At 39.9% G+C, this 24,261-nt stretch overlaps 1 protein-coding gene across 5 annotated transcripts; it reads left to right on the forward strand.

Moving 5' to 3' along the window:
• Nucleotides 1-23,964, forward strand: LOC140366925 (nucleus accumbens-associated protein 2-like). Of its 5 annotated transcripts, none has more exons than XM_072453163.1 (7): nucleotides 1-24; nucleotides 15,096-15,277; nucleotides 15,365-16,117; nucleotides 17,076-17,252; nucleotides 17,388-17,493; nucleotides 17,712-17,809; nucleotides 17,901-23,964. In XM_072453163.1, exons 2-7 carry the CDS (start codon nucleotides 15,166-15,168, stop codon nucleotides 18,428-18,430), a joined length of 1,776 nt encoding a protein of 591 aa, XP_072309264.1. In that variant the 5' UTR covers nucleotides 1-24; nucleotides 15,096-15,165; the 3' UTR covers nucleotides 18,431-23,964. The 5 variants fall into 5 exon arrangements, with proteins under 5 accessions (XP_072309264.1, XP_072309263.1, XP_072309260.1 ...); XM_072453162.1 differs by lacking the exon at nucleotides 1-24 and adding an exon at nucleotides 3,325-3,461; XM_072453159.1 differs by lacking the exon at nucleotides 1-24 and adding an exon at nucleotides 13,524-14,371.
• Nucleotides 23,965-24,261: the final 297 nt, after the last annotated feature.

Below are 24,261 nucleotides of genomic sequence, written 5' to 3' on the forward strand. Positions count from 1 at the left end.
GGATAGCGCCGTGGGATTTTTGTTGTTTTGTTTGGGTAAATATATATCCCCCCTCCACACACACACACACTCTCTCCCTCTTCTCTCTGCCGTGTAAAAAGCCTGATGTTTACGGTGTCCGGTTCGCGTGACGCATAGGTTCTCTCGCTTATGCGCGTTCTTCCAGCCGCTCGCGGCCCCTTAAAGCGGTAGAATAATGGGAGAGACGCGCCGCCGCACCGCGACTTTGAACTTTCGCAAAACAGTTACGTCTATATGTGTGATGACCGGGGCATTGCGAGGATGGAGAGCGGGATGAGTAAATATTGGCAAAATTGCGTGCTGTGCGTCACGGCCAGAGACACCTTCTCCAGCCTTATTGCACATGCTTATACGTGTAGGGTGTCTGTAGTGCTGCGTGTGCGTGTAAGATGTACCGCTCGCTTTAGAGAATATTCCATTTCAGAGTATTTGTCTGCTACTTGATGTGCCCTGACCCCACACGTCTGTATATCTGTGCGATGTCTGGGTAGAAAGAATGGTTCACTGGGGACTGAAGAAAACACTATTTGTAACGTTTGGGTTTGGATATATGGTTCTAAACACAGATGGGTTGAAAGTTTATGACACCGTAAAAAAACGGACCCAATGGCACGTGCAGGACTTTGGAAACAGCTTTTGTTTGTAACGTGCAATTGAAATGAAGTGTTTGGGATTGGATCACTTGAAAATACATGTGGTGATCTTGCCAAAAAGTGTGTCTTGGTATCATAATCGTCCATTTAACTTGTGAGTGTTTACAGTCAGCTGTTGCTGGAGTTTTGGGTTCACAGTTCCTAAACTTTCTGCTCTCCAGTGGTGCCACTTTTCCGGGATGCAAGCTGTGGCTTTAATTAGGCTGCTTGGCATTACATTATCTTCTTTTTCAACAACAAACTAAAGACATTCTAAGCTCTACATTCAGTATACAGCATTCCGCAAGGGGGCCCGGGGCTGTGTGCTAGTGGGGAGTGTCAAGGAGAGGGAAAGAGAGGGAGGGGGACCACAATGTAGGGTTTCAAATGCGACTGATGCAGAGGTCCAACAGTGAGGGTGAAATAAGGCTACACCTCAGATATATCAGAAGGGCTTTGGCTCTGTCGGCAGGACTGTGCAAAAGTGTGCGGCTCTCGGGACAAAGGCAGGTGTATAGCAATTACTCTTGTCACCAGGGATGTTAAGAATTGATTATCAGGATGATTCAGGTCACGATATAATGGTAAGAACAAAAATTGATAATAACCGCGAGAATTGTCAGAAGCAAAAATAAGCGTGAATCGGTTCAAACTTTGCCCTGAAAAGTAGATCTACATGTAGTGTTTTTTTGTTTTTGTTGATATTAAATCTGATTGTTTATGTAACATAACTTACTTCATCGTTCAGAAAGTTGGATTTCATAAAGATGGTCTCACTTTAAAGGAATGGTGATCTACAGTGACTGAAAGTATCTGTAACACTAGATTTTGATATTATTACTTTCCTTCTTCAGACTCAATTTTCCATCCATTTTCTACCGCTTGTTCCCTTTTGGGGTCGCGGGTGACTGGAGCCTATCCCAGTGACTTCGGGCCTTAGGCGGGGTACACCCTGGACAGTGGCCAACTTGTCAACTCAAATTTGATAGAGAGTAATAAGCTGATTTCGATTATGCAAAGGACTGTGATATAATGTAATTTAATATAATGTAATAGTACGTTCTTTATTAAAACTTTAAACTCCATTCTGTATAGACAGTAAAAGCTTTCTATGTTTGACCCTTTATTGACCTCAGCTAAAATCACAATTATTATTAAGCTTGTCCTTGTCCTACTTTAACGTCAGTGCAACAGTGTGATTCTTTTCTCTATTATGCGTCACTTGCAACTAACCATTATTTTAATTGACTACTGTTTAGTTGACGAGACGGCAATATTTTTTGTACCATTAGTTGAATAGTCAAACTAATATTTGTAATATTGTACAATTAGAAAATAAAGGTTGAAATACAGTGACTGAAGGCTCCTAGTCCTAGACAGATCATATTTATGAATAAAGTTCTGCCTATTATTGATCTAAATCAGAAATAGTTAATCATTTTTAATAAATACTGTTGCAATGTCATTGTTATAAAACATATTTTGCATATAGTTTTTGGTCCAGTTACCAATGCCAGTTATCAATTCAACAACAATTATTTTAAAGTTGTTACAACTGCTCAGCTTTGGAACAAAGACTTGGTTCTCTCCTGTTTGTCAGGGATTACTGATGAGTCACCATATGATATGTGACACCAGTCATGTATGAGGCCTGCCTTTCCCACGTACTCCAGACTTCTGAACTCTGTTTATTGTATATTATATAGTCATATTTCAGGGGAAATAAAAAACCCTGGTAGAGTCATTTGTAAATGTGTTTCAAGACTTACTTACCAAAAAGTTATTTTATTATCGTTCAATCAAATCCTAATTAGCAACATAATTTCACAGAATAAGGTCAGCAAGTTCTAGTTGACTAAGCTACTGGAATTCCTTTCAGCAATAATAACGCTCTCTGCAAGTCATTCTGAGCTCTCTTGTTATTGTTAGGTAAGAATTGAAGTCCCCTTTTGACATGAAGACTCAAATTGTATAAAACACCCACTTGGGCTCTTGTGTTTGGATGAAAAAATAAGTTAATTTGAGGCCTTGTTTGACCTTTCCCAATTGCAAAATGCTTATCGGATCCAAACTTAAGATGGGAGTCCGTTTGGCAAATGACCCTGGCCAAAAGACAAATTTTCCTGACAAAATTAAATCTACATAACCACTGATCCTTTTGGGCCCTTGATTAATATGCACTAACTGTCCATTTGTTTATATGCATTTGTCTTTCATTATGTACAGAGCTGCCCTTCCGTAGTGTTGTCAAACGATTGCTAAACCTGTTCAGGGGCAGGACGGTAAAGTAGTTGGATTTTCCTAGAAAGTGCCACTCCTTCAGTTAGAGGTTGTTGTGATTCTAGGAACATGCTTGATTTGACCCACCCATTTCCCCTTGTAAAGTGCACACCTGGTTAGGTAGAAAATCTATGTATTTAATCAGTGCTTAGACTTTCACAACAGTGTGAACACAAAAGCACTAAACCTATGAGGAAATAGGACTACCCACAAGCCTTCCTCCAACCTAATTCATTTGGATTTGCCTGGCTCCGTACATGCATTTTAGGAGGCCTTCCAAGAATTTAGACAATGAACAGTAAACATGGCAGGTTCCGCAGAACAATTCCACATTAGCTCCCCATGATCACGTGTCTATTTTTTCTCAGAACTGCCTGCCCCCACACTATTGCAGATAACTGTAGCTGCTAAATTTCATGTTCCCTGACTATGCACTGTTGTTACACTTCTCTCACAAATGGACAAATGTGCTGAATCTCTCTCACACTCTCACTGCCACGCTCTCTCGCATTGTCTCAAAGATTTCTGGTGACATGTTCGGCTGTTGGCACAATGCCTAGCGAGATCACATGGACGTCGTGAATGCATTGTGTGTGTGGGTGTGTTTCTGTGTGCGTATCTGTGCATTAGTACTTGAGAGAAGAAATACAGGGAAGGGAAGAAGTTGATTGTTCCCAGCATTTTCAGCATTAACAGAATTTTCTCAGCATTGCCCAATGCTAAGAAATATAACAGATATTCCCCATGATATTGTATTGTTGAACAGAAGGGACTTTAGGATATTTCATAGATTGTTTTGCATCATAAAACTAGATTTATGACATTTATACAGAACATTATTAGCAATACAGTATTTAGTCATGCAGGAGTTCACTTTATGCACTTACCATATTGTAAATGTTTTGTAATGTAACAGTTTTGTAGGATTAAAGTTATTTTTCTAGAACCATCTCTGCGCATGCTATGAGTTTTGACTTCTTACCAAAATGATATGATCTCAGGTCAACATAAAAAAACCTGTTTGGCCGAGTGGCTTCGGAGAAGGGACGTTTACTCGTTTACTCTGAAAGTGCAATCTATGCATTTGCAAGTGATTCATAACAACATGGACAAATACACATACTCCAAATGGAATGAATAATTCCAGGAAATCATGTAGCACAGGATGAGAGCGCACACAACACTTATACCCACCTACATTTCTCACACTTGTACAATGATGAATATGACCAAAACTAATATCCACAGACGCTGTTTCATGGCTTTATATGTAGCCTGGTGGAAAAAGACAAGAATACAATGTGTGTGACACTTGGCTCTCGCTCAGTGCAAACATAGTGAAAGATAGTTACAGCTTAGTCATGAATTATATGTATCTGTACCAAAGGTTTGTCCAAAAATGTATACTAATACTAGTATCAGATACAGATAGTAAGTGTGGGATCAGACCTAATGTTCTCAAGAAGAGATGAGACAAGATTTTTACATAATTTATAATAAATAAATTGTGCACTGCTTTAGCATTACATTTTATTTTTTATATTTGTCAGTTTAGTGAGAGTGTTGTGAGATTTTGTGGCATGAGATCAAGTACAATCATCAATACTGAATACATCGAATTGAACAAATGAATACTTTTCCTTAATCTATATCATAACTAGTAAAAAAGAACACAAGAAAGTATTATTACTTTTTTGAATTACACACAAAATTGAGTTTGAAATGTTAGTATTGTGACCCTGTAGCCGTACTATGTCTTAAAAATCACTTTTATTGAAAGGACTTCCTTTAACTTTCATTGTATTTTTTTAATGTCTTTAAAAAAAAGACATGTTATACCTCATTATGATGTACTTTTTTCCCATTTAAATTAATTTGGGCATTATGAGTGTCTGCGGAATTCTTTAAACTTTATTCTTTAGGCTTTTGTGACGGAGCCAGTCGAGAGAGAGAGAGAGAGAGATTTCTAGTTTCTTCTGCTGTTTGACCTCTGTTTGTCAGTCTGCTTTCACTGCCTCTTTTCTGTATTTGTTTCTCTACTGTATATATTTTTTAATTACTTTATTCTTTGTCGTGTACAATATTTGAACAGCACTGCAAACCTTGTTTTGCTTTATAAATAAAGATTTATTATCATTATTTTTATTATTATTATTACTACTCCAATACAGAGTAAATAAATATAATAAACTTTGTTGTCTAAAATCTGTTCATTGACATGGCAATGAATATTGTACAAAAGCAAAAACATGAACCTAGCATGGTATATACCGTATGTGTTTCAACTATATACATGGACCCACATTGTCAAAAGGATTTGATACTAAAGTTTGCTTGATAGTCACAGCAAACTTGTGTATTTAATTCGTCACTGCAATGAGCTAACATAAACTCATTATTCTATATGTTTTGAGAACTGAGCAGCCGTCTAAATCCATAATGTTTATGCTTCTCTGTGTTACACGGGTCCTTCAGGGTTGGACAAACTAGTGCAAGGTTATCTAAGGTGACATTTGAGCACATGTATGCTGGTTTGGTCTCTTGCTGACTGCCAGATTCTTAGGTCTCTGTAAATTGAGTGTGAGAGTAGATGGAGGGCACGGCTGGCGGATGGTGTTTATGTTCTCTAAATAAATGTGTACATATTGCTGTGAACAATCGGGCCTTTTATTTTATTACACATTTGAACACTGGATTTCATTGTACTGATAATCATGGGAGATCTCTGGTGCTGGTCATGAGACTGCTCTTTAATTCACCTTTTCATGATATCAAACATTATGTTCCCTGTCTTTCTTTTCATGCGGCAGAGTGGATTAATACATTCGCTCTGCTAATTGAAACATGAACACAGGGCACTGAGAGCGACCATCTCTGTATGTCTTTGTCCGTGTGGATGACGGTGTTGTCCACTTTAGTCTGTAGACAGTGAGGCACTGATGCTGAAAGATGTGTCCTCATTTTTGTGTGGCACAGGGCTTCTTTGGCCGCCATGTTGGACTACTCTGATGTCATGTATATGTCACACCCATGTACAAAGACTCCAATGGCATTATCTATGTCAAATCACACCCTTCTCATGTGTCGCTTCACTTTGGTCACACATTGGGTTCTAGAAGTAAAGTTTACTATGCTGTTTGTTTAGTTGGATGACCTGATACAGTTGTTTTTACAAAGCGATGCTTCGTGATCATATGAAAGTATTTAGTTGGAGGAATTAAAAGCTGCTTTCACACTTGGACGTGTGACAATCCTATCAGAGCATAACCTCACATATGATTTCAACTTCTACTCGCCTTGGGTAGCCCTCTGCATTGCATCTATATTTATACTGTTCTAACTTTGTTGCTACCTACCATCTGTTTAAAGCATGACATGGGAAAACCTATCAATTTGTATTGTCTGTATTATACAAACTATCCCTACTATCCATAATACTTTTACCTTCTGCTGAAGAAAGCTGTTTAAAGGGTTGTAAATACTTTTTTGTAGTTTGTGATTGTGGAGTTGAGTGAAGTTATGAGTTACTGACTTACTTTACCTTATCTACAAAATACTATTTACTCTTCTTGTGATACAGTACTTGGTATGGTGGAGTACTGAGTAAACAGAAACATAGAGAGGAGGGTCTGAGGGTTATGTTTTCATTTTTTTGGTAAAGGGCCACTAGACTTTAGGTGGAGAATTGAAACCTTATGTTCTCCATGAATATGTTGTTAATTTGCCTGAAATGTTCTACAAAATTACATAAAACTTAGCAAATCCCATGAAGATTGGTAACTACATGTGTTTGGAAATGAAAATAACTGTAATTGAATTCATGAAAGTTCCTACCACACTGTGTAACATTCCTTCCATTTTCATGAGACAGGCAGGTGACTCCATCAGGAAGGTTACACTAAAGATATTGTTCATTATTTGGATTCTTAGATTTTGGAAATATAGTTGTTAGGTTATCCAAACTGGAATGCCATTCAAACGGGATAACCTAACAACAAAATGGACATCTAAAGACTCATTCTTTTTTTTTTTTACCAGCTGCTTCTTCACACCGACTTATTTCATGGTCTATCAACTTATTTCCTTTATTTCACTGTTTAACACACCATAACAATTACATTTGGTTCAGCACAAATGCATGTTTCAGGCTAACTCACATACACGCACAAACATACTCTGCTGGGCTCTTGGGCAATCTAACTTAATTGTTGTCCTAGTTTGACAGTAGGTGACATGTAGCAGGCCTTTCGGATAGACTCTTTTCCCAAGAGAACATGAGGTCTAAAAGGCTACTGCTGACATTGCATTCTATGTATCACTAAGGTAACTTTTTAGAAATTCTGATGTTGGCAAAGCCTCCACACAATTGGATTTGTATACCTGCAAGAATACATTAGCAATACCATTTTTAAAAACAAGGAAAGCAATCAATTATCTCCTTTTGAAAAGTGTTATACTCCCTGTCATGCTCTGAAAGTTTGACTTGAGAATATACTGATGTTCTTGTCTGAGCAGAGTCACAAGGCGAGTATAAAGCAAACCTAATGTGATGCCAAAGGCAAATATGTGGCTTTTTAAACAGAACTGATCCAAACCGACATGAAATGTTCGGTTATGTGCTCTAGCTGTATTTGCAGTGTGACATCTGAAGATGGGTATGCTATTGCATTTAGTGAAACTACTAAATATACCTTTCTGAGTCTGTGCCTCGTATTAGATTTAAATGAATAAAGATGTTGTGGAGATAGCCACCACTCTGTGTAACTCTGTGTTAATTTGCTCATAATCCTATATGAATAAATTGGGTCAAAAAGTTTATTTAAGGCAGAAAAATAGGCATAAATACCCCGGAACTAGTGTGCCTGATAAGGAGTTACTGTAAATGTTTATCCGAGAACCTGGGTCACACTAGTTACACATGGCATTGTAGGTTCACATGCCATTTGGTCAATTGGGTTCTTTATTTCCCGGTTATCATAAGAGACTAAAGGGAAAGTTATGTACAACACTTTGAGTAAATTGCCCCAAGAGTAAAATAAAGTTATTTGCTCGATTGGCTCAAGTGATATGAAATGAATAAGTTGAATATGTTCCAGACATACAGTATTCAGTCATTGCTACACAAGATCTAAATGTCTAGATTTCACTAGTAGGATTAGTTGTTGGCTTCACAATACCATATACAGATTAATACCAAATATAAAGTCTAAAGTATGTTTTAAACAGAATGCAAAGCCATTGTTAGAAATACACAAAAAACAAGTCTGAGCCAGAGCAGTCATCTAGATACTTGGGTTAGATCTATATAATCCATTTTAGAATAAATTCCATAGAAATATAAAATAGCTATACCCAATTATTAGCAATTTGTTGGATTGAAAAAGTGCCCAGCATTGCATGGTAAACCATATAGGCCCTTTCTTACAGCATGCTGTTTTTCTCCCTTTACACTGAAATGTAGGGAGTTTCTGATGTTGTGTCAGTATTTGTTGAGAAAAAAAAAAACTGTCTTGCGTGAGTCGCAACTTGCTTTCTTGCTATTTCACCCTTACACTCAATTATTGCAAGAACACAGCTCTCAAAAAGCAACCTTCACTTCTTCTGCAGCGTCATGCACTTTCAAATGTTCACATTCACAGAAAAATGATATGTTGGTAAGTGTCTCTGGCAACATTTGGGATTTCTTATGATCATAACTAAAGTGTCATTTTGTCCTCATCACTTTATCTGCTTCGAGTGTCAACACAGAATGCAACGTTATAGTGAACCGTAATCTTGCTAGTTATAGAGTTATAGAAAGGTTTTAGTGATAATCCCTTTCCATCACGTAATAAGCTCATTTACAGTTGCTGTTTTGATCATTTTAATAGTCTATGTCTTTTTAATGTTATTAAGTTATTTGTGGGTTTCAATGTTTTTGGTGAACTCATTTATTTTTAATACTAATCTAATGCACTCTACTTTATTTTCTACTTATTTCCTTAGCTCAGTTTGAATTAAAGCTCTGCGATTAATGTAATTTTAATTGAGATTTAGTTTTTTCCCAGTCAATGATATGTTAATTGAGATAATAATGATCCTCTGTCGGTAAGAGCATGTGGTTTGGAGCTGGAGTTCAGACTTTGGGTTAAAATGTTACATTTGTTTGGGTTAATTGATTAAATGAATAAATGTTTATGGTAATAAATTAGTATAAAAATTCATTTTTGTTTGTTTCTGATGAGACAAAATACAATTGAATGGAAAATCGAGATTAATCAGCATCTTGAGCGTCTTTTTTTTCATCTGACTGAGAATTGTTGTAGCTAAACTTAAACTACTCTGCGTAATAGCTGGAGTCTCAATGTTATCTGAGTTGGGTTTGTTGTACTGTCTCTAACTGTTTGTTTACCTCCCACTGACAGTTGGAGTCTGGTTAGTCCAGCCTTAGCTCCAGGACACACACATAAGCTCTTCTCTGGCCCTTTTCTCTCTCACACACTCGTACTTCACCACCGTGTCATAACCTTCAAGTGGGTCTGCGGGGTCTGCGGATTTGCTGGGTCTGCGGGGTCTGCGGGTTTGCGGGGTCTGTGGGGTCTGCGAGTTTGTGGGGTCTGCGGGATCTGCGGGTTTGCTGGGTCTGCGGGGTCTGTGGGGTTTGCTGGGTCTGTGGGGTTTGCTGGGTCTGCGGGGTCTGCGGGTTTGCTGGGTCTGTGGGGTCTGTGGGGTTTGCTGGGTCTATGGGGTTTGCTGGGTCTGCGGGGTCTGTGGGGTTTGCTGGGTCTGTGGGGTTTGCTGGGTCTGCGGGGTTTGCTGGGTCTGCGGGGTCTGTGGGGTTTGCTGGGTTTGCTGGGTCTGCGGGGTCTGTGGGGTTTGCTGGGTCTGCGGGGTTTGCTGGGTCTGCGGGGTCTGTGGGGTTTGCTGGGTTTGCTGGGTCTGCGGGGTCTGTGGGGTTTGCTGGGTCTGCGGGGTCTGCGGGGTCTGTGGGGTCTGCGGGGTTTGCTGGGTCTGCGGGGTCTGCGGGGTCTGTGAGGTCTGCGGGGTTTGCTGGGTCTGTGGGGTCTTGCAGGGTCTGTGCCGGACACCGGCGCGGTCAGCAGGTCTTCTCACGCAAAACCACACAAGAATGGCATTTGCAAGTAACCTGCGCAGGCCCCAAACTTCACCAGCCCTGGAGTCACTGTACACTAGGTGTACCACATGATATTTTTGTGAACACATACATATATTCATATATTCACATGTGCAAAATGCAAATTCATATATACATTTACTTTCTGAAAGTTCAACAGCAATACAAACATATTTATCATTTATTCATATGTGCCTAAAGGCAAACTCTCACATGTACATAAATACATATATATACATACATACATTTATATACATCACATTTACATGATAGCCATATTTGTATGTGCATTCAAAAATGTGCATGTTACCACACAATAGAATGGCCATAAACTACAAAGTCTACACCAACTCTAAAGCTTTAACTTTATTATCTTTACTCTGTTGGGACAAGCATTACAAACTAAAATAATTAATTAAATATAGAGAGCAAATTTCCGATCAAATTAACTATAGCAATACAGATACTTACTTTTTACAGACAATATACGTGCTACCAAAATATGTGCAAAAATATTAATACATTCTGTTTACATTAACATGAGTACGGTCATAGAACATACATAATTCATACAAAACAGAACATACATACATACATACATACATACATACATACATACATACATACATACATACATACATACATACATACATACATACATACATACATACATACATACATACATACATACATACATACATACATACATACATACAAAAAAGTACATAAATATACATTGCTTCATCCTGCGCCCCAAAGTTTCACTATGCCATAACTTTATTTGTCCTTGAGTGAACACAAGGTGGAAAGATACCAGACAATATTCATCCCACAACAATTCCTTTCAGAGTTGTCTGGTTGTTACATAACTGTGTGAATCATGAGGATTTATTTTTTCTCTCTCTCTGTTTTTTTCTAAAGAAACAATGATTTTGATCCTGACTATGTGCAGACAACTTCACCCAGCGGGTTCTATACACAGAGAATGATGTTGCATTATGAGCAGTGATCAGCAGCCTTGCTCACTCGCTCGCTCCCTCTCTCGCCATCCCATAATACTACAGACAGACTAAGGCAAACGCCCGCTCCATCCCCATTGGTAGAACTGTTGCCAGGGTAGCGCTGCTGTCTCAACGTGGATAGAATCTGTTGTCTGGTACACTTTAGACATGAGAACAACTGCAGGATCTGAATATTTATAACGGCGAGACAGTTCATATTGAGATTGTATAGATGCATCATAAGCAGGAGGCAATGCTGCTGCATTCTGCCTCCCATCGTCTGGTTCATGGGCCGTAGACAACTTTTCTGAAACCTTTTTTTCAACTTTTACTATACAATAACTTTTACTTTCAAGGGTTAGAGGCGCTTTTATAATTTATTGTAAACAACTACAGAATGTTTTCTCACAATACAAAACGGCATCTTTATTACCTTCACAGTTTGTTGTTTTGTGACTTGTGAAGTAATTCAAATGGTCATGCTATATAGATTATTATATATTTTTGCTCATCTGTCTTTTTGGTACGTGCCATCTGGTGAATCATCTAATTTCTTCGTATTATTCAAATATGCCTAGGCCTGCTGCTACAGTTAATAACACTATGCGTAGGTATGAATTCTTGATTAAAATGGAGGTAACACGTTTCAAACAAGCAGACAACAGTGACCAGTGAATCTGTGAGTGTGTATCACCATTTTTGTTCCTGTCAAATCCGATAAGCAACAATTCGTCATACACAGCACAACCACATACATGCCTTCGTATGTACAAGACTTTTGACAGATACAAGTAATTGCTCTTTAAAAAATACAAGTACTTGCTCATTGACACATAAGGAGTTGTGAGGCGTATGTTTTTATGATCAGGGCTGTACAAAGTCTATATTTAATGCAGGTAGGATAGGGTTGCAATCTAAATCTTTGTGTCCAAATCCAAACAGACTCATTTGTTTCCTATTCTGCATTCATTTGCATTCACTTGAAGATGGGTATGCAGAGGCGAGGTTGTGTATACATTGGTAGCGTGGCACAGTCGTCCTGTCTGCCTGACTCAACACATTTGCTGCTCACTCTCCTTTGCTCTCTCCCCCTCCCCCCTCTCTCGCCCCATCCCTCTCTGCCCGGCTGGCACGTACATGCATGTCTGTAGACTCTGTACTGTGCTCTGCTGCTCTGGCACGCGCCAACCTCACTGCAATGCAGCCCTGTGTGCATTAATTGGCAGTGAGACAGTGGGTACGTGGTATGCAGGGCGGGAAGCAGAGAGGGAGAAAGAGAGAGGGACTAGAGAAGGGAGCGAAAGGTGGTATGAGGACACTGTAGTGATGGACGGACACACAGACAGGCTGGGTTCACAGAAGGACAGGAGGACAGAAATAGCATATATGTCGCTGAGCGTGCACACCATGACATAGAATAAAGTCTGGGCGTGTACGGCAGAGAACCGACAGAGCATATGCGGCGTTCTGCGTTAGTCTATTGGCAGATTTGTGTCACTGCTAGCTTCCTCTGAGCCCTTTTTTGTATGTGCTCGCTCATGTGTGTCTATATGTACCATGCAGATATCACACGGCTGGCCCAAAGCACTTGAAAGTCTGACTCATAGCTTTGTGATAGCCTCCCTTTCATTTCCGCTGTGACTGAAGAGTAAAAGTTTGAGCTCAAACTTTCTACACTTGAGCTACCAAAAATATGTCTGGATACTTTCTAAAGAAAGGTATCAAATGACTGTGAAGATTTGTTATTATTATCTAAACTGCATCACTTTCCCTAGCTGAAATTCAACCTTAGAGGTCAGTGGGAGCTTGTTTTATTTTTACATGGAACAGTTACTTTGCATTGTTACACTTGTACATTATGCGCATAGTCCTCTGTCATAGCAATCATACAGTTATGCCCTCCTACGCAGCTCTTTCTGGTAGTTCTCTGTTAGCTGTTGCCGTTAGTGTTTCCATCTTACTTACAGCTTGTGACATCTGGCTCCTCTCCTTCTTTATCAAGAATATAGAAGGCCCAAAAGCAAGACAATAGAAAAAAAATGACAGCCCTTGAATGTGTCGAAGCGCCAAAGTGGAGGTGTAAATTAATCATTTAATTTATCAATTTGTGTTGGAATGGTGTTGTGTGAAGAATTCTCCGCACTTGTCGTGTAGGAGTTTGGAAGAGGTGCCTATGCATGAATCACACTTGCATGAAACATTTTTTTTTAGTATTGTTATCCAAATCTTACCAAAGAAGCAGTAAATCTTTGTTGTTGTTGTTTTTTACATTATTCTTGCTGACGTGTATGTTTAGTTGTTGGAATCTAGCAATGTCATCATAGGTTGTCTCAGAACTTGTATCAAGTGGGACTTGAAGAAGTCTGTTTTTTTCCCCTCTCTAATTAACTAGAAGCCTCTGCAAGCTTTTTCTTCAGCTTCCCTTTCCTTGCCTTTATCACCTCATCGTCTTGCCATCCATATAAGTGTCCAGGGCCAAATGGCAGAAGTTGCTTCAACCTAATTGTCTTTCTCTACTCGTACTGTCCTCAGATGACTTTCTCTGAGTCTCAACTCTCCCTTGCTCCCCTCCCCTTTTGCTTCTCTCTCGCTCTGCCCAGTCTCTGTCTCTGTCTGTAACTGTAGCCTGTGTTTTTCTCTCCCTCCCACTCCCTGCGACGTATAGATACTGCATTGATCAGACACAAGCGCAGGCACATGCACACGCACACACCACCACTCAGCCTCCCACTCCTTTTATCATTGATTCGCTCTGCTCTGCTTAGCTCTTTCTCTCCCCTCTCTCCCGCATACACATACATACAGACACACACCCTCTATACAGCGGCACTTGTTGAATTCAACCCTTGGAGGATAGAGCAAGGGGGAGAGAAACAGAGACCTAATGACAGAGGAAGGCAGAGGGAGGTTTTGATACAGCGCAAGAGCGGACAGCCAGCAAAGAGAATGGGATTTCAGACTGATAGAAGATAAGCAAAGGGAAAATAGAAGTTTGAGTGGAGCCAGACACCCAGACTCAGTGTTGAGACAGAGAAAGACACTTCAAGTGAAAAGGCTGTCCTTCCATCTCTAACTCTCTTCTGGTGTCCCGCTCCTGACTGCTGATGTGTGAGGCAAAGAAGACTGGCTGGCTTTCTCAGGTCAGAACTGTCTGGGATAGCACTGTGCATGGCTGTGTCTGACAAAAAGGGAAAGTCTGTTTTAGCAGTGCCCAGGCATTTGCTGGCTTCTCCAGGTGAGTGCGAGCATGCCAGAGTACACAGTAATTTCCCTATGCCGCCTGTGTGCCGCATGCCGTTGTGGGTCGACACGCACACTTTTATGTAAGTATGCCAGGGTGCATGTCTGTCTATACGGAGTGCATGAAGTGGCAGAGACAGAGCGAGAGAGTGTGCAAGAGAGGCGGTGACATTTTTTCTGTTTGTATTCCTGGAAACTGCTCTGCAGCATTGCTCAATAATGAAACTGGTGTGTACTGTATATGTAGTGTGTGTCTTTGCGTGAGTTTGTGGAGGGGAACATGGTTCACTGAAGACAGAAGGTGCAAACATGCCTGGAGTATAATACATTTATTTTAAAATGCTCTTTGTCATGAGCATGAGATGTTCCGTTTTGGCCAGAGTTCACAAAAAGTCTGAACACCTAGACGGGGAATATAGTGAGTAACAGACTCAAAGAAAATACCCTAGCCAACACTTGATAAAACGGTTGTATCGTTGTATTGTGTAGCATCTTTGAGCAAGACTTGTGCAACAAGGCCAGTTTAGAGGTCATGGAAGTCGCTTCTTTGGCACTATTGTTGTTGGTGCATTTTGCAACGTGTGGAACAGGTCCATGGTTCTTTGAATTGAAGTCATGTAAAACAACATTGCCTTAAGGGCTCACATTGCCCTTTTTGACTCCTCCTTTTTCCTGGCAAACTCACCCTTAATCTGTGTATATCCATCTCTATCATACACACACACACTTCACTTCTGCCTGATTAAGTTTCCTCTTGCAGTCCATGTCATAGGACTATTTTCACCCATGCTTATATTTCTTTTACAGATGCCTCACTCACTGGCAAAGTGTGCGGTAAATTTTTGAAGCCACTTCTTCCTTTTTGTCTGCATCCAAAATGTCCCAACTGCTTCATGTGGAGATCCCCAACTTTGGGGCCACAGTTTTGGGCTCCTTGAATGAGCAACGTCTGCTGGGGCACTACTGCGATGTATCCATTCTGGTCAAAGGTAAGAATTTATTGTTACTGTAAATACTGCCAGTTTCAAACATGTGCCGAACATGCATACATCTCCATTGTGTTTGATATCTTCCAGGTCAGGCTTTTAAAGCCCACCGAGCCGTCCTAGCAGCGAGCAGCCTGTACTTCCGAGACCTCTTCAGTAGCTCCACCAAAACCCAATTTGAGTTGCCCTCCTCTGTCACACCTGCTTGTTTTGAGCAGATCCTCTCTTTCTGCTACACAGGGAAGTTAACCATGGCAGCTAGTGAACAGCTGGTGGTTATGTACACAGCCGGCTACCTCCAAATTCAACATATAGTTGAAAAGGGTATGGACCTTATGTTCAATAAGGCAAACTCACCTCACTGTGACTCACAGACAGCCGGCACTTTAGAGGAGACTGGTTCAGAGCCACAGAGTCCTAACAACATTGGCAGCGGTCTTACAATGGCATCACTTATGGCTAACCCTGGGTGGACACAATCGCTCATTTTGCCACAACGCAAGATTAAAGTAGAGGCAGGAGAGCCTACTCTCTTGTCAGTTCCCACCACACAAAGTAAGATGTCGTCATCAGAATTGGGAAGTCGACTGGCCAGGGCCAGCTCTCTCTTCTATACAACTACTGGAGGGGGCGCCATACCTGGTATACCCCCTTTTCTACTGCATGGGGCAGCTGCAGCTGGAACAGGAGCAGAGCGATCAAGCCCCGGAGCCTCCAGTCTACCCACCACTGACAGCCCCACGTCCTACCAGAATGAGGACGAGGAGTTTGAGGAAGAGCCCTACGATGGGATGGCCGATGAACCCTATAGTTTCTATGGACGTTCTGCTAACTCTTACAGCAGTAAGTAATTGTAATTTATTGTTTTCCCTTTTCATTAATACACTCTGCTGGGTATTTAGAGTCATTCATGAATGTTTGAGGAATCTTTATTGTATTGCATTATTTTCACCACCATGTTTTTTTCTTTAACAATGAAATATGTTGTGTAGACATTTTGGCAGAAAAAAAAATTAAACATCCACTGCTTGCTTGCTATAGGTGGGGCCGTCCACTTGGTCGAGCAGCGCAGCACTTTGTTGTGATGACATTTACAGTGACGTATTGTATAGGGTCAGATAGAAATCAACGCTAGTTTTCCACTACATATGTATGTATTACAAACAAAAGCATACTATGTCTTCTTTACAGTTTTGAAGAACAGGTTTTTAACATACTGTTATGAAATTACTAGAATTCTTCAATACACTCACATTGCTGCTCATGCAAACATTTATGCCTAAGCACTGCTTTCTTTCAGAGAGGCGCTGCCCCATGTATCACAGTTTCGTCAAAATCTAGAATTACAGACATTTATGAAATCCACTCAATCTGCAATCAGCAGAGCACCCAGAGTGACATTGTGCGTTATCTTTGAATCACTTCTAATTTGTCCTACATATTTGCTTTTATGTGAATGTTTCTGTCGCCTTTTGTCTGTACATGGAAGTGTAAAAAACTTTGTATAAGATTATATTACTGTATACTGTAGATATTCTGTGCTTGTCCTCCTCCAAATATATATGCTGATGCAGCATCAATAATTTTCTGGTATATATCTACATTGCTCTAAAATATGAAACAAAAAAAAATATTTAAAAAGTGAAATTTTTCTGACTGACTGAATCAATTACTGGTAATAGAACAGTCTATAAATTAATGAATTGCTTCTTATAAGAGGAATGAGAGTGTAGAGTTTTCCTCTGATAAGATAAGTTTGGAGATTTACACTTCCTCTCTCTTCCTCTCTTTACTCCATCAGTCCAGGACAAGCCTGAGATGGCTGCAGTGCCCTTGGCCTTGGAGAACCGCAACTGTGTACTTATCCGCAGGGACCTGGTGGCTCTGCCTGCAAGTCTCATCAGCCAGATAGGCTACCGCTGCCACCCGAAGCTCTACACCGAGGGGGACCCTGGAGAGAAGTTGGAGCTTGTTGCCGGTACACAGATGCACACAAAATTAATGATGTACACTGTCACATATCTTCACAGTAAAATCAGGAACACATGGCTGTAATGATCTGCATGTCTCTATACTTGCATAAATATATTATTTTTCATTTTTTTATTCACAGGTACACAAGTATATATGACTCGTGGCCAGTTGATGAATTGTCATCTCTGTGCTGGAATCAAACATAAAGTCCTGCTTCGTCGTCTTCTGGCTACATTTTTTGATAGGTAAGCCATTATCTGTGTTGTTTCCTCCTAAAACACCACTTGAGTTGTGTTTAAGGCGACTGCTGCTGTCACAAAGCCAGTTTCACACTCCATCTGTGGCCATGTTGGGCATGTGCAATGTAGTGTAGTTTCAGTACAGTATCTGCCCATTTTCTCTACTTTACAATCTATGCCTACTGTTCACGCTGCCCTCTGGTGTTCATTTTGTGTTCCTACAGAAATACTTTGGCCAATAGTTGTGGGACAGGCATCCGCTCATCTACTAGTGATCCAAGTAGAAAACCCCTTGACAGCCGGGTCCTCAATGCCGTCAAACGTATGTTTTATTGAAAATCTCATTAATCAATTATCAATCACATTTCTTATAACCTCTAGAATCTCTCAATTATAACTCTTTCTCATTGCAGTCTACTGTCAGAATTTCAACCCTAACTTCAAGGAAAGTGAAATGAATGTGATTGCTGCTGACATGTGTACCAATGCGAGGCGTGTTCGGAAGCGGTGGTTGCCCAAGATCAAGTCCATGCTCCCCGATGGCATGGAGGTGTATCGAGCAGGAATGGGCATGACCACAGCTTTAGGCCTTGGCCTTGCTTTAGGTGCAGCTCAACAAAATGTACCACTTCCTTTTGACCCCGACTTCAAAACGCTAGAGCAAAGGTTATATCCAGAGCGCAAAGAACCTTTGAGGACTCACGTAACCCTGACAGAGGGAAGTCCTGGCTCTGGAGCACCTGAAGCGGAAGCTGAATCTGAAGCTAATGGAGTAGCCCATGGTGAACATGACGAAGAGGAGGAGGCAGCAATAGTTGAAGCAAATGGATCACTGGGGGTGCCAACTATGGAAAATGGTGCAGAGGTCGGCAATAGTAGTGATATCCCAGCCGAGCAGCAAGTGGAAGGCTTCGGCCAAAGTCTGAGGGTGAATGGACAGTGAACATCCTGCCATACAAGTTGTGAAATCTACATTTCTTTCTGCTCTTTCGCAACATCTGCGCCTCTCTTCTGCTCCGTGCTTCCTCTATGGAAACAGTTCAAGTCTGCGCTTGGGAACCTACTGTAAATGTTCCGTTAAAAAACATGCATGATGCATACACTTACTCATGCAAACAATAAAAACCTGACTGTAAAAATAGACACAGGCATGACATCCCTAAAATCCTTTTTCATTTTATTAAAATACTGCTCAAATACTGTATAATAAATGGACAAACAGACCACATCACATAAACACATTCAAGAATGTGTCGACTAATATTTTACGACTGTAATGCAATTAACAATATGAATTAATAACAAATATAGCCGCAAGCGGCAATGATCGGCCCTCGCCACGCCGCCGCAAGAGGAGGGGGCGCTAACGCGCCCCAATTGTCCTTTTATTACGCCTACTGCTGAATCTGTGACGTTGTCACATCTTCTCCCCTTTGTTTTACCATCAAAAAGCAATTTTATTCAGAATTCTTGGCAAAATGTGCAGCTTTACCGCACAGACACCGTGACTCCACAGACATTGTCTGACTCCATCGCCACCACAGACATTGTTGATTCATTTCTCCCTGTGGCCCTCAAAGGCAACTGTTGTTGTGATTTTGGGCCTTACAAAAATAAATTGATTTGATTTGATTTGACTCTTTGAATAAAAATGTGGATAACTTTTGATGGTCCACCCCTGAAGATGAGTCTCACCAAATTTCAGGTTAATAGGGCTAACGCCCTAGGAGGAGTTCATGAAAGTCTAAAGTGTAAACATGTTCTGGCGATTTCCCCATTGGAATAACATGGGAGGTTTTGGTCATCGCTACGGCAAAGCCGTAACAATTATGACATGGGTCTCATTGACTTTTTTGATGGGGATGCCAAAATTGAGCTGTGTGTCAAATTTCATATAATTTCGCAAAACTAAACATTTAACCTCCATAAGAAATCTGTAGGGGGCGCTGTTGCGCCAAATTAATTTATTTCTCTTCAAGTAGGTTTAGGGCAAAGAGTTTAACAACTGATTCTAATTTGATGCAATTTGGACTTTATCTGCGCAAACGACAGCAAATAAAAAAATTGGGAAATTTCTGAAATTCTAGCTAAAGTTTGCGGCTTCGCCGCTCAGAGACCGTGACAGGTATCAATGTAATTTGAATAACTTTTGATGTCCCACTCCTCAGTACCATTTCCACCAAATTTCTGCTTTTTAGAGCCAACGCCCTGGGAGGAGTTTGTAAAAGTACGACGTTTGGAAAAACTCCCGAGTCATGCTTAGCCATTTTTGAACATATATGGCCGACATTTGGTTGGGCGGACGGCATTGCCGTAATAATATTTTTTACTTCTCTTGTCACCATCTACCTCTGCGCCAAATTTCATCATTCTACGATCAGATTTTTTTGGGGTCATTTCCTATCTCTCAATGCATTTTTGGTACATTTGGGGGCGCTGACGCGCCAATTTTTTTTATTTTAGAAAAGGAAAATAGCCAGAATGTAGAGAGGCACGATTTTTAGAGGTGTGTAAATTTTTCTGACTTTTCGTCAATGTTCACTGGGTAAAAAATAGGGGGGTTGGTCCCGAGAAGAAGAAAGAAAGAAGAATAATATTCCGATGCGAAAACAATGTTTCCCATTTTTCAAATATCATAAACTATACATTTTCGGAAAGCGCTCGCGCTTTCCTACCTCATGGTGTGGGTCCCTGGTCATTGACGGGTACTTTCGTTAATTTTGAGTGGGCTCCGCCCACTTTGTGTTTTTGGCCCCCTCTACAGTAATAATGTTCAATTTTTGCATTACATGCTTATATGCACGGAACATGCAAGAGATGGGGAACGTATTCGTGAGCTACTTAGCGCAAATGAGTGCAATGTAAAGTGCTCGTTTAGTGCGCACTTTTGCACGGGCTTCGCCCGTTTACAACGGTAATGTTCCATTTTCCTACTACTAATTAGTATGCACGGGGCGTGCGTGAGTGGAGGAGTGCGTTAGTGAGTGTTTGGAAGTGGGCGAGCGCTTCGCGCTCGATTTCGTGCGCACTTTCGCAGCTGTGCTTTGCACGGCCTTATGGGACTAATAGGCCTCTCGCCAGCTTGTGGCGCTCGGGCCTAATAATAATACAAAATAGCTTTGGATTTCAATGTGATGTCTGTGTCTTCTTCATTCTACTCCTATTCCTGAATCACACTTCAAACTTCAACACAATTGTTGTGCTTTGAACAAATGCAGTAACTTAAATACTGTCTGATGGAAATGCATCAGTGGCTTTTACCTTTTGAAACTCCTATAAGAATCCTGGGAGACATAAATAACAGAGACATTAACAAGAATACAACACCAAACTGAAGCGTGCATGCATGAATACATTAAAAGACCTTCAAGAGAAAACAAAACCACAAAGCATCTAGGAGGTTAAGATGCTCATCATTGCAGCAGTTATATGCAGAAGGTTACGTTTCTATTTTCACTGAGAGCTGACCTCAGCCTCATTCCATAAAGATAAGAGCTGCATAAAATGGGACTTGTGAACTGATTTTGTTTGTTTCTTGTCAAAATACTGTATGCCGTAGTGTAAGAAAGTGCACTACGCTATAGGTTATGTAAGTGAAGCACCGTTTCACATGATGTGCGGAAGCGCGTGGTTGGCGTCATTGTATTTTTCTTTTCTTTTCTTCTTCCTGTGTAAGACTTGGAAAGGGAGGTTGAGTAAATTATTAAATATAAATATTCTGCTGGTTTATTCCATTTGCACTCAAGGAAAGAATAACATGATTTGGCAAGGTATATTGACAGAAAAGACTGTAAGATTACCCCACCTAACCTTGACATGAGGGAATGTGGTCTGCCAATTTGTAATTATTTTAAGTACAGGGAATAGAAGATGTATTCAAGACAGAACGAGACTCCCCTGATACACCTTATACTTTGTCTATTAAATTATATTTTTAAATATGTTCCATCATTCTGAGATTATCCAGTGCATGTGGTCAACAAATGTTCCAAAAAACAAAACAAACTAACAAAACACAAAAAACAACTACCTTTTCTTATTTATAGAAAGCATACTTATTCAACGCTAGTAAAAACGTTTATATTTCATTTGATTTACTAATGGCACCTTACATCTTTAAGTGCAACCTGAAGGTCAGGCCAGTTCAGTAATTGTTGCATAGATCATGTTTCAGTTTTGGACAAAGATGAACAATGGGCATCAAGTAAATTGCATACAAGACTAAACTGTTTACAGAATTCAAATTTAAATGTGACCACCCCTTTAAAAGGCCGAGAAAGAGCTGCTATTGTGTTGTTCAGTTAAACTGTAGCATCACTAAAGTTATATATGTTCATGTCTTTATTCCATTAGTGAATATGACAAATCTTATTTTCTATTTACCTTTTAATTTTTTTTAATGGGCTGCAACCCTTTTGTACATTTGACTGTGAGGCTGGTGTAAAGCTCAAACCTTTTGTGATTGTGTTGTGCAGGTCTTCCAATGGGGTTAAAACAGTGAGAATTATTTGACAAAGTGGCTGAACCAGTCTTTTCCCATCTTTTGATTGTACTATTTGTTATTTTGGGGGTAAGTGAGCAGATGCATATAACTTATGATCCCACTGCCTGGAGTGTCCGACCACAGAAATTTAACTTGACATCAGTGTTGTCTTCCCAAAACATTTGAGAAACTAAAAGTTCTCTAAACTAAACAACACAGTACAGACATACAGACAAATTACATGCACTACCAGTATATCCAATATGTTCAACTGCAGTAAAACCAAAAAGCAAAATTAAAAAAAAAAAAAAAAAGTTCTTGTTGAGGTGGGTTGTGGAGCTGTGCCTTAGATTGTAACTATGTGGATATAGTGTGCACAAACTACTTCATGCTCAATACAAAATAATACATTCAAAAAGATGTAAAGGAGTTTGATTACAAGACTAGGTAACGGCAGTCCTGTGTTGCCGTGATATGAAAATCTGCTACCTGAATAACATTACTATACCATTTGAAGTTCAATAGTTTTCTCTGTATTCCGGGTTGAGGGGAACTTGATGCACTTCATTATTATACAATTAGTAATTTTTGTGAATGTGTGTTGGCTTGTCCTTGTAGGATAAGCTAGAGGTGATCGTTTCAGAATAAGTAAACATGTTTATATTGCCCGTATATTTTTTCTATTGTAACATTTGCCATTTTTATACCAACAAAGAAATGACTACAGAGAAAATGTAACAGAAAGGCCATGTTTGTAGAATGAAGAAACACTTTTAGACAAGATTGCCTTGGCAAATAAATTCTTATGTTTTATCAGAACATGCTCAGTTCATCCGATATTATAGTACGGCAGATATGAAACAGCACCGCTTCAAATACTTACATTGTTCAACCTGAAAACTGTACATTATTATGCAAACTCACAGTTGTAATCATAAAATGCATGCCTTTCAGATGCCACTCTTAACACAATGAAACCTCTAAATATTATGCACCGTGTATTATAATGCTGAAAAATCTTGCCACTGTTTGCAGACAAAGGCTATGAACTCTTGCATTGATTAGGGCTGTGTTTTGTCACACCCTGGCCTTTAAATTAATGTTTGCATTCAGTCTTGCTTATTGTAAAGAACACACCAATCTAAAAATATCATACCTACCTACCCAGTGAGTGTGCATTTGGAAACTTTAGCGATTTCTTTTTAAAATGCACTAAACGTTTTGTATGTGTACGTACAGTTTGTTTTTGGATATGATGCCAGCACTTTAGAATTTAGATACATGAAAGAAAATGTCAAGGATTTTGAAGCGACAAAAGCAACTTTTAAAGCCATGTGCTCAGAGCGCTGACAATCAGAATAAGGATGTGACCCCAAGTGCACTATTGGGAGAGTTGACATGAACTGTGTTAGTGCTGTTTGCTTTGTCATTCTCCAGCTTGCTTTCCTTATGGCTTCTTGGCTACTTTAGTACAACGGTGAGACAAATGGAGTTAATGGCAGCCTCCTCAGTTGAAGGAGTGTTTTTCTGCAACAAGGAAAACTAATGACACTCTTACCTTGGTGCTTCGTTCAGAGAGTTGCCTGTGTTGACATAGGCCACATCTGTAATGCTCTGGTAAGCATGGGTCAATGTCGGTTCTAAGTATGGACTTACTGGTAACCTCTTGGTGGACAACAGTCCATTAATAAATTAACTTATCATGCAAAACTGCATTTTGTTTAAGGTATTCTTCTCTATCAACAGGGCTTGGACCAGCAAAACTAGGATGGGATATTTTTAACGTTGATACTGCTTTACGTTTCAAATTAAGTGTTGAACTGTGTATGCGCCTTTGACTCAAGCTTCAATAAGGTATACAACTGAAATGCAAGTTGCCACTTTTGATGTTGCATATATCTTTCATTCCCATCATGGTATTTGCAATCATCACTTTCAGTTGTGTGATTCATATGATTTGTTGACATGCAATAAAGATCTGCTTTCTATTAAAAGGTCCTTACTTCATCAACTTACTCTAACTTCTCTGTCTTTCTTCTCTGAAATCATCTTTTGCATGCAGTGATATAAATTGCTAGAGGCCTTAATGTATCTCAGACAACTTATTCTCCAAAATGATTGTGTAGCCTGAAAATGTTGATCTGAGTACTGTTCAAAACAAAGAATGCATGTGCGTGTATAAGCGGTACTTGGATGTAAAGCTCTTTCAGCACCTTGAAGGTCGAGAAACACCGTATAAATGTGTAAATTTCGAATCTATTTTATCAACATTTCTCCTCTTTTGGGTTAAT

The sequence above is a fragment of the Eucyclogobius newberryi genome, unplaced genomic scaffold (assembly GCF_026437365.1).
Source record: "Eucyclogobius newberryi isolate DKJ021-1_F unplaced genomic scaffold, fEucNew1.0.hap1 SCAF_2, whole genome shotgun sequence".
Lineage (NCBI taxonomy): Eukaryota > Metazoa > Chordata > Actinopteri > Gobiiformes > Gobiidae > Eucyclogobius > Eucyclogobius newberryi.

Bases quoted from the DNA above. Each gene is read 5' to 3' on its own strand.
- LOC140366925 (XM_072453163.1), top strand. From the start codon at position 15,166: ATGTCCCAACTGCTTCATGTGGAGATCCCCAACTTTGGGGCCACAGTT. The intron at 15,278-15,364 runs GTAAGAATTTAT...GATATCTTCCAG, and splicing joins TGTATCCATTCTGGTCAAAG to GTCAGGCTTTTAAAGCCCAC. The intron at 17,810-17,900 runs GTATGTTTTATT...TTCTCATTGCAG, and splicing joins GGTCCTCAATGCCGTCAAAC to TCTACTGTCAGAATTTCAAC.